At 42.5% G+C, this 11,567-nt stretch overlaps 1 protein-coding gene across 1 annotated transcript in view; it reads right to left on the bottom strand.

Annotated features, from left to right (window-relative positions):
* Positions 1 to 4,598, bottom strand: part of mmp17b (matrix metallopeptidase 17b) — a gene marked incomplete at its 3' end in the record, with an annotated part of 13,978 nt that extends 9,380 nt beyond the window's left edge. Inside the window, exons 1-3 of the mRNA XM_084041881.1 lie at positions 4,466 to 4,598; positions 3,871 to 4,040; positions 481 to 613 (exon numbers count right to left, since the gene is read on the bottom strand). Of these exons, the coding sequence (XP_083898007.1) occupies positions 481 to 613; positions 3,871 to 4,040; positions 4,466 to 4,583 (421 nt within the window). The 5' untranslated portion in view covers positions 4,584 to 4,598. The remainder of the gene's footprint in view (positions 1 to 480; positions 614 to 3,870; positions 4,041 to 4,465) is intronic.
* Positions 4,599 to 11,567: the final 6,969 nt, after the last annotated feature.

The following is an 11,567-nucleotide window of genomic DNA, read 5'->3' as shown; positions in this document are numbered from 1 at the left end:
ACCATTGAATGGGTGAAGTAGGCGACATACGGACCTACCCACGATTTATCAGACCATTTATTGGGCGTAATGAGGAGATACTGACCTACCCGGAGGTCCCCACAACATGATTTACCATTCTGTGCCTATCAGCAACGTTCGGGACGGCAACTCGCTGGCTTTAACTCGTGCCTCACGTGGCTCCAGTTTGCTTGAGACTGCGCGCCTCCGTCATGGTCCATAGTCCAAACCGAAACGTTACTTTATATACTGTACTACGTCATCTCCATCGGTAGGTCAGTGTGATAGCACCCAATGAATAGTGATAATAATGTCCCATTCAATGCATTGATAGCATATGAATCAGCTGCCACAGTAGCCGACACAGGCAGCTTTTGCTGGCCGTTGCTTGTACTGTAGATCTACGATTTTCGGCCAAAAACTGCGACAGCGCTACAATGGTACCATCCAACGGTACCATCCAACGGTTCTTGTTCTCACCTAATAGTCCAGTCTCTTTGAGGCCTCCAAACCTCTGCATGGCTCTGACCGCATGAGTGACAGCTGTCCAGGCCTGTAGCTGACCAGTGGAGGGGTCAGGGGGCGGGAGGTAGCCATACCTAGTCAACCAATCCTAGAGGAGGACACAGAGACATTTAATACCTAGTCAACCAATCCTAGAGGAGGACACAGAGACATTTAATACCTAGTCAACCAATCCTAGAGGAGGACACAGAGACATTTAATACCTAGTAAAATATGTGAAGAAAGAGGGAATGTCTGCAGAAGATAAAGTTCATCATGAAGCCCTCCTGTACATGGGCCAAACGTTGTTCACATATGGTTAAATACATCTTTTTTTTAAAAGACAGAAGAGCTGTTTCACTGTGGAGATGTGTAGGCCTATATCCTACCCTTTTTCCATGTCATGAAACCAAAATGAATCAAATAAATTCCACGCATAAATAAAAACATTAAAGGAGTAGTGAAAATATCAGGTCTATAGCTTGTAGTTTGGTTATTTTCACTAGTTTGGGTCCCTTTCTCTATCTTTTGGGTCTCCAGTTAAAAAGTTTGTGAACTTCTGATTTAGAGCAGACCAAACGTACACACATACATTATGAATTAACCACTTAAGCCCTATTCAAAGAAACCACAAAATAGAATAGTGAAAATAGCTGAGCTTGTGAGCTTATAGATCGGTTATTTTAACTGAATGTTCTCTATAGAATAGGGACACTATAGGGTTGGTGTTTGGTTAAAAGCCCTGTCATTAGCAGAGCTGAAACAAAGCTGTTATCAGAACAATGTCATTAAGCTCTTTAACAGTAATACCGGCCTCATGGATATACTGAGAACACATTAACAATAGTAATGGTGTCATTTAGAGGATTTAAAACTCTAAAGAGGAGGAAGTGCAGTTCTGTGCCGTCAGCCCAGAGGCAGGAGGACGCTCTATATTTATGACTGGTATGAGTTAGTGACACCCACAGCCACCAAACTAGACTGGTATGAGTTAGTGACACCCACAGCCACCAAACTAGAGGGAGCGTAAACAACAATCTGGTACCACCCACCCATAAAACAAACATGGGCAAATTCTTCTTCTACAGCGCGGCCACCAAGGTATGGAATAGTCTAACCCAGAGGTCTTCAACAGGGGGTCCGGGACCCCTAGGGGGGTCCTCAGAGCTACTACAGGGGGTCCGCCAAATCTTTGTGTGATATATATATTTTTTTACCTTAACCACTTGAACCCTAACATCCCCTTTTCTGAGGAGAACTTTAGCCAAAAATAGCCGATCTACAAGCTCTCAACGCCTCGCGCTGCGAGGCGTTGAGAGCTTGTAGATCGGCTATTTTTGGCAAAGAGGCTATTCACCTGTTTCCTAGGCTGTGTGTTTTCCCCGTCCTGTCGATTTCATTGGGTATCATTGGTCATCTGACCAGTTTCATTGGATTTCATTGGATCAAATCGACAGGAAGTGGAAAACACACGGCCTAGGAAACAGGTGAATAGGTGTAGAGGGAAAAGGGGTGCTCCTTCCATTCCGACATCTCACCACTCCGACTAGTGGCTAGGGTTAGGGTTAGGTATAGGGTTCGTCAACGTCGGAAAGGCGACATGTCGGAAAGGAGAAATGCACCCGAGGGAAAAAAGAGCAGACTAAGTAAAAAAAAAAACTTTAATCTGAAACACAATTTTATACAATATAGAGTAGGTGGTCCCTGCTTTATCTCTCTCTCAGATAGGGGGTCCTTGGCCTGAAAAGGTTGAAGACCCCTGGTCTAACCCCATCCCTCAAAAAATGCAGTTCTCTGGGCTCATTTAAAACAGCCCTAAAAACTCATCTTTCTGGAGGCCAAAAGAGGAGCTAGTACCAGTTTCCCTGTAGACAGACAACCCCCTCCCATGTTTTTTGTATATATTTTTTATTTGTCATGCTTTTTTTTTGTACATAGTGGTATTTTGTCTCTGTATTTTTATGTTGATATTTGAACTGTTTGGTTGCTACTATATATGTCTATGAAATTAATTCAAGGACCCCAACGGAAACGAGCCCGCAAGGACTTTTTTGGTCGGACCTTTTAGACAAAAGTATAAGTATTATAAATGTAACTGTGTTGTTTTACATTCTTTTGCCTAATAAAAAACAATCAATCAATCAATGAGCTGTAGAAGCAGACATAACTGTTATACAGATGTGCCACTTCAAAACTTCACATGTCCTGCCATCGCCAAGACAGTAAATTTTCAGGGGATTCCCAGGGAAATAAGAGGGACAAAGAAGGGCATTTAAAATGGTGAATTATTTTGATGATCACTGCTTTTATGATGCTAATTAATTTGAGCAACTGGTCAAATCACCTTTCGCCTCATAATGAGTCTGACACCTTCTTCAACACATTCTTTTGTTCTCATGTATATGGATGTCTGTTGAAGGGAAAAATGGGGGGGTGTAGTGACAACTTCTTTTCAGGGGCAAAACAGTGGATTTTAAGGGCAGAAAAGGGAGGAAAAACATGCAATTTCAGGGGACTTTCAGGGAAAGAACAGTAACGTGTGAAGTTTTGAAGTGGCACATCTGTACCATCACTAAGTTACCATCACTAAGTTACCATCACTAAGTTACCATCACTAAGTTACCTTCACTAAGTTACCTCACTAAGTTACCATCACTAAGTTACCATCACTAAGTTACCATCACTAAGTTACCTTCACTAAGTTACCATCACTAAGTTACCATCACTAAGCTACCTTCACTAAGTTACCATCACTAAGTTACCATCACTAAGTTACCATCACTAAGTTACCATCACTAAGTTACCATCACTAAAGAGTCAGTTTGACTATACAAATCTAGAGTTTATATTCCTCCCCCCCAGTGGTGGAAAAGTACTAAAATGTTTTACTTTCGACTATGAATTGAATACCAAGGACCTCAATGGAAACAAGACCGCAAGGACTTTTTTTGTACGGACCTTTTAGTCAAAGTATTTTAAATGTAATTGTTCTGTTTTACTTTTTTTGCCTAATAAGCTCACAATGTGAGCTTGTAGATTGTAGATTGAGAGTTTGTAGATTGTAGATTGAGATTTTGTAGATTGGCTATTTTCAAATGATTCTTAAACAATTGATAACTTGAAATGGGACATTCTGTATCAGTAGGCTACTTTTACTTTTGGTACATTAAGTACATTTTTATGCCAATACTTTTGTACTTTTACCCAAGTAAATGTTGAATTCCGGACTTTTACTTGTAACAGAGTATTTCTACATTGCAGTATTGATACCTTTACTTAAGTAAAGAAATGTAGTACTTTTTCCACCAATAAGCAAACCTATAAATGTCAAGTGAACGTTGAGACGGTCAGTGTTGCTGTTCTTACCACTAGTTCAGCACTGCTGTCGTTGTCGTCTTCAGGGGCTTTCAGCTGGACAGAGGAGACCCTGGCTGGGGCTGGGGTCCGCTCTGAGGTGGGGACCCCACTCTGACCCTCCCTCGCTGGGGCTGGGGTCCGCTCTGAGGTGGGGACCCCACTCTGACCCTCATCTAGGGCTGACATTTTAGTTGACAATTAATTGTCGTACAAATAATTGTGATTAACAAGTTCATTGTGCTTTTTATTTGTTTTGCATTAAACATTAGAACACAATAAATAAAAAAATACATTTATTTTAGGATTTGCAAACAGAAATTGCATGATTGTGCAAATCAAGTTAAATATGCAAAGAAATGAGTGACAATAACTGCTACCAATAATCAGAATAAATAAGGCAGCCACCTATATGTTCCAAAATTAGCCACTTTTAATCATTTTATACTTAATAAATAGTAGCTCTTAGAGCTGATATTTCCGCTGTTTTTGAAAGTGTGATAAAATACAGCATGGATAACATTATAACGAAAAAGAATTGCGATTAAATCTAAAAAAAAAATAGATGCAGGTGATGATGTAAAGACTGTGACTTAACTGGCCTTACCAACATCCACGGAGGACGGCGCTGATGGACCAGATGATGGACCAGATGATGCTGTTGGACCAGCACTACACAGGAACAGGAACAGAACCACCACCAAACTCCACCCCTTCATCCACATGACGTCATTCTGCCTCCAACTCCTCTACACCTTCCACTAAATCCATCTCTGGGCTTTTATCCGATGCTGTTTGTAACCACCGGGCCTTGGCGTTGTGAGGGAGTGAGGACCCTGGGACTGTGGGGGGTCTTTGCCTGGCTGAGGGTCTTGCAGTCTCCTCTGGCCGCTGGACAGTCTGTCTGTCCCCAGACGTCCAGGAGACAGCGGTCCCTGTGTGCTCCTGTGGGTCACGGCAACATGGATGTAATCTCATCCTGATAATCTGTAACTTCTCAGAGCATGATTATGTTGACATGAAGGGCTCAGAAAGCATGAACCCACAGCAGCATGATACCATATGGTAGAGACACTTAGAAAGAACACACAGGTTTAGTTCTTTCTCCTGCACAGTAATTATACTCTCCTATTTTTCTATTTCCATTTTTGTTTTTATTGTATTCAAATGCCCTTTTATAATGTGTGTCCTATTAACCCTTTAAGACCTGAGGCGATTCTTAAAATGTTTTCTAAATCCAAAAAGTTTTTTGAAAAAATATATAAAAAATATCTTTTCACGATTTTTGAATAGCCAAAGACATCTAAAGTGACACAGATGCGTTCCAGGTATCAACGTGTTAAGCTGTTTTAATTTAATTTTAACTCGTTTTTTTTCTCTTTCTTAATTTTAACTTAAATTCGAATGTCCTGGGAGAAATCATGTTTTGACCTCCAGGTCAAACTCTAGGTCGAACCAGAAACAAGATGGTGTTAAAGGTCGTGTCCAACCTAGACACAGGATCTTACTACAGTATAACTATACAACATTTAACCACTTAAACCGTCAATACTGAATCTACAGTACAAGCTCACAACACCTCACGCTGCGGGGTGTTGTGAGCTTGTAGATCGGCTATTTTCATTTTTCAATGTTCCCCTCAGAATAGGGATGCTTGGGTTCAAGTGGTTAATGTAAATTATAAAAAGTTTGTCCCACACAAAGATTTGGCGGTAGTAACTCCCTAGGGGTCCCGGACCCCCTGTTGAGGAGCCCTGCCCTGCGGTATTTCATCTGATGTTCTGACATGTTCACTACGAGAGAGAAACCAATCTGGTTCCATGTGTTCAATGTCAAGACTACTTAACCCCTAAACTGCTGTCTTCACTGCTCCTAATGAAGGCTGCATGCAGAGCAGTGGTTTTCAACCAGTGGTCCGGGGACCACCAGTGGTCCTTGGAGGGGTACCGGGGGGTCCCCAGCTAATTTAGCTCACTCAGATGGGGGTCCGCGGCCACATGTTTCATCAATTTAGGGGTCCTTAGCATGAAAAAGGTTGAAAACCACTGATGTAGAGGACACATAACACATAATGAGACAAACAACACTTAGTGTTATTGTCCACATAATAGCAACAATTACCAGTTTAAATGTAATATTAATTAAATGCATGTGATGAAGCATATTTTGTAGAAATGCTTCATTATAAATAAAAGTAAAGAAACATTAAGAAAAGACTAACACAATGTGACTTTGTCCAGATAACACACATGAGTGAAATGATGAAGGACATTTATATGTTATGAAGCAGATGGTACTGTATGACGGGAAACATTCAATCAGCAGATGGAAGCTCATTAGCATAACGTATAGAATGGAGGGCAGGGGTGAGGTACGGATAGTAGATTGGCAGGACACTGTGTGTGTGTGTGTGTGTGTGTGTGTGTGTGTGTGTGTGTGTGTGTGTGCGTGTGTGTGTGTGTGTGTGCATGTGGTTCCTTGTATTACTATGCTTCTTACTCCAAATGTCCGCACAGGTATAGAATTAGAGAAATAGACGTTGTCAAGTCCTCTGGTGTTTTAACACACGTTAGGTTTAGAATTAGCATATTCAGTTTGGGGTTAGGGTTAGAGTTATAGGGTTATAGGGTTGACGTTATGCCATGATTTATAGATCTAGTTCTAGTTGCATGGCGGTCAAAAATAGCAGATCTAGGGAATTAGGACCAAAAAAAAGAAGGTAAAAATAGCATTATATAGAATTGCCGTCCTCCAATTTTGATGTCCTAACAATTGTGTGTGTGTGCGTGTGCGTGTGCGTGTGCGTGTGCGCGTGCGCGTGTGCGTGTGCGTGTGTGTGTGTGTGTGTGTGTGTGTGCGTGTGTGTGTGTGTGTGTGTGTGTGTCAGAAGAGGATGCGGTGCTTAATTGAATTAGCAAGTGGCATTTTAGTTGGAGTAGTGGAGGGGGGGGGGGGGGGGGGTTAGAGGGGGGGGGGTTAGAGGAAGACGAGCGGGAAGAGGGAGGAGAACTGTAGTAAAGTAATGGGATTAAATTGGTTTTCTCCTGGGAGTGACAGACAGACAGACAGACAGACAGACATGGGATGAACATAAAGAGAATAAAGGTTCTTTTCTACGACACAGTTTAAATTCTGTTCCCCTGAAGGAGGAGGTAGATCATCCTTATGTTTTTCTTTTTTTTTATAACAAAAAAATAATTTAATTTATTTCTTATTTCCTTTTTTTCTTTTTCTTTTTTAAATCTTTTTATATGTAGTATTATTGAAGGGTTTTGGGTTGCCAGAGCAGGATACAGTATATAAGTACCACCACTTCATGACAGTAAGATGTGAAAGTGATCCATGGAGCAGTGGTTTTCAACCAGTGGTCCGGGGACCACCAGTGGTCCTTGAGGGGGTACCAGGGGGTCCCCAGCGAAATTAGTTAACGTAGCGTCACAATCATTTTTAACCACTTAGCTTTGGGCTATTCAAAAATAGCAGATCCACAAGCTCATAGCGCGGCACCGAGTGCCGCGCTATGAGCTTGTAGATCTGCTATTTTTGAAAAAATCTGGAAAATGTGTGCAAATCTTTGAATATATATGTGTTTTAAAGCAAACATTTTTAACTCAAATCTTTGCTACTGGGGGGTCCCTGGAACAAAATATTTTCAGATGGGGGTCCGCGGCCAAATGTATATCAATTTAGGGGTCCCTGGCATGAAAAGGGTTGAAAACCACTGCCATAGAGCATGGAAACAATCCCACAACCTGTGAAACACGTTCAGACAGAAGCACAGGGTTCACTTTGGTTCCTGGAACAAATACATGTTGTTCCAGGAACCCCCCAGAAGCAAAGGTTTGAGTTACAAATGTTCACTTTAAAAATATATATATATTCCACAGATTTGCACACAATTTCATGATTTTTCATAAATAGCGAATCTACAAGCTCAGTGACGTGCTATGAGCTTGTAGAGGAAAGTACATTTCACTGCATTTCACTTTTTTTTTTCAGAAATAGAGAAAATAACAGATCAACAAGCTCACTAGCTTGTAGATCTAATGAGAGATCTAGCGAGTGTGTTAAAGGTTTGTTGTGTGTGTGTGTGTGTGTGTGGGGTTGGTCATATGTGGTTCATCTAAGCACTAGAGTCAGTTGTTAATGAATTGATGCTTTTAATGATGTGTTATTACTGTAAGATACCATCTGTCTATGGCCTCACATGTGACATGTTACTGTAGATCACTGCTTTTACACACGCACGCACGCACGCACGCACTCGCACACACACACACACACAGGCACGCACGAACGCACGCAGCCACGCACACACACATATACACGCACGTACGCGCACACACACACACACACACACACACACACACACACACATGCACACATATGCACGCACAAACGCACGCACCCACGCACACATTCTACTGTGAGACAGAATCAACCGACCAAAATGTCATTGTTTTTAAGTCAAATTAAAGGTAGTGTAAGTGATATTTCTTATGGTTAAAAAGTTAAAGGTCTATGTCTATATTCTTATAGTGATCATTGTTATATAGAGTGTGTGTTCAGTAACAGGGGGTTCCCCGTCTCTTCAGCTCTTTATTAAACACAAAATATGTTTTTACAGGTTGGGATTTCACCCAATCAGGAGAGAGAACCCCATTTATCAGGTTCAGTTCTCTAGTGGTCCAGTTCCAATTTGATCTAATTTATTATTATTATTATTACTATTATTATTATTATTATTTATTTTTTCATCACTTCCAAGTTATCTTGTTTATCCAGTATCCTGTACGAGTTCTCTCTCCTGATTGGATACAAATGGAATCCCAACTTGAACATGTATTTTGTATGTTTACTAAAGAGCTGGAGAGAGACATGGAGACTCCTGTTACTGAACAAATATACAACAAACAAACAATGAATACTATGGGAATATAAAGCTATATTTATGTTGGATTTTTTTAAATCCTTTAACATTTGACTGTACATTCACCAATGAATAAAGTACAGTCAAGCTGCATTAAAGCATCACTACACAGTGTAATGTGATGTTACATGCTCATTAAAGCATCACTACACAGGGAATTGTGATGTTACATGTTCATTAAAGCATCACTACACAGTGTAATGTGATGTTACATGTTCATTAAAGCATCACTACACAGTGTAATGTGATGTTACATGTTCATTAAAGCATCACTACACAGTGTAATGTGATGTTACATGTTCATTAAAGCATCACTACACAGGGAATTGTGATGTTACATGTTCATTAAAGCATCACTACACAGGGAATTGTGATGTTACATGCTCATTGGTACGCTCTCCATTCTAATTTAACCCTCATGGGTCCATTTGGTTACCATTTGTACACTGTCAGAGTTACACATGAGAAGTACCTTTAAACTACTGTGTACTCAGTCAGAAGAACAGACAGTCAGTAAGTCTATTACAGATAGAACAGACAGTCAGTCAGTTAATGCATTCAGTCAAAGATACAAGAAAGTGGCTTTTCTTACCTTCTCTACGGTCTGTGTCTCTCTCTGTCTGTCTGTGTGTCTGTGTCTCTCTCTCTCCCTCTCTCTGTCTCTCTGTCTCTCTCCCTCTCTCTGTCTATCTCTGTCTGTCTGTCTCTCTCTCTCTGTGTGTCTGTCTGTCTGTCTCTCTCTCTCTCTCTGTGTGTGTCTGTCTGTCTCTCTCTCTCTCTCTCTCTCTCTCTCTCTGTGTGTGTCTCTCTCTCTCTCTGTCAGGAACAGATGTGTTTTATCTTGTGTCACTCCTCCGTCTCATCTCATCCACTCTGCTGTCCCCTCCCTCTAACCCTCTGTCCCACCCACTAACCCCCCCCCCCTCCACCCGCCCCGCCAGCACACTTAACTAAAGCCCCTTCCGTCACCCACCACCACAACAACACGTCTGTGGGTGTGTATGTACGTGCAAGTGTGTGTGTGTGTGTGTGTGTGTGTGTGTGTGTGTGTGTGTGTGTGTGTGTGTGTGTGTGTGTGTGTGTGTGTGTGTGTGTGTGTGTGTGTGTGTGTGTGCAATTGAGTTTATGGGTCTGTTTGCATGAAAGGAGATACCATGCACAACCCCCCGTCTTTGTCTGTCTGTCTGTCTGTCTGTGGCCTGGTTGGTGGTAGAATTAAAGTTTATGTGAATATGTATGTACATCAGAGAGAGAGAGAGAGAGAGAGAGAGAGAGAGAGAGAGAGAGAGAGCATTACGTGCACAGGGCACAGTGTCATACACTCATAGGGTCGTAGTAGCATTTTCATGCAATCCTCTTAGTAATGTAGGATTAAAAGGAATAAAGAAAACTTGAGCCATCTCTCTCTCTCTCTCTCTCTTTACATTAAGCCAGTGTAGGCCGCCCCCAAGTGAGCTGTGTCTGTGTGTATAGCTCCTCTGTGGAGCATTATGCGCACACACACACACACACACACACACACACACACACACACACACACACACACACACACACACACACACACACACACACACACACACACACACACACACACACACACACACACACACACACACACACACACACACACACACACAGGCAACCAGAGACCCAGAAAAACACAGGCTGAGGAAATGAACCCCAGACCCTCGTGTTGAAAATATTGAGCTGTCGTTGCATCTGGAAATGTGCTTCCTCCTGGGGGGGGGGGGGTCTGATAGAGTAACCACACACAGGGCTGAGTAGGGGGGGGGGGTCTGATAGAGTAACCACACACAGGGCTGAGTAAGGGGGAGGGGGGGTCTGATAGAGTAACCACACACAGGGCTGAGTAGGGGGGGGGGTCCGATAGAGTAACCACACACACAGGGCTGAGTATAGCGTCACATTGTGGACGTAGTAGTGAGTAAAAGTAAAGATGGTTGATATAGAAAGATAGACAGCACCAGATTGGAGCCACTAGTGGTAGAATGGTACAACTCCTACAAATGGTCTCCTAAGTCAGTAGTTCACAAATGTTTTCATGTCAAGAAAGTAGTGAGTCTTCAGATCACTGCACTACACCATTGGTTCTCAAAGTGGGGTCCGGGGACCCCCAGGGGTACTTGAGGGGGTTCCAGGGGGTACCCAGCAAAATGTGTTAATATAGCGTCACAATGATTATGACCTTTTATACTTTGGCTATTCAAAAATAGCAGATATACAAGCTCATAGCGCGGCACCGAGTGCCGCGCTATGAGCTTGTAGATCTGCTATTTTTGAAAAATCGTGAAAATGTGTGCAAATCTTTGAATAAATATATTTTTATGCGAACATTCTTAACTAAAATCTGTGCTTCTGGGGGTCCCTGGAACAAAATATTTGAGATGGGGGTCCGCGGCCAAATACATATCATTTTGGGGGTCTTTGGCATGAAAAAGTTTGAGAACCACAACACGTGCGTGCGTGCGTGCGTGCGTGCGTGCGTGCGTGCGTGCGTGCGTGCGTGCGTGCGTGCGTGCGCGCGCGCGTCGATACAAAAAAAAAGTGCTCATCGAAGCCCAGGTTTCCACCAGGTCAGGTAGGTTATTGTGGCCTCCTGGTGGCGCTATAATAGGCCGATGTGAAAAGTCCTGGGTTTGATTCCCGCCAGGGACGCTGTGGGCACTGGGGGGCGTGTTCTCTCCTCCGCGTCATCAGTGCCCGTACCCTAGGTGAGGTTGGCGAAAGGGCCTTTCTGTGTGGAGTTTGCATGTTCTCC

The sequence above is a fragment of the Gymnoscopelus microlampas genome (assembly GCF_963454915.1).
Source record: "Gymnoscopelus microlampas genome assembly, chromosome: 18".
NCBI lineage: Eukaryota > Metazoa > Chordata > Actinopteri > Myctophiformes > Myctophidae > Gymnoscopelus > Gymnoscopelus microlampas.
Note: the sequence above shows the minus strand (reverse complement) of the source record. Positions and strands in the feature narration are given on the sequence as shown.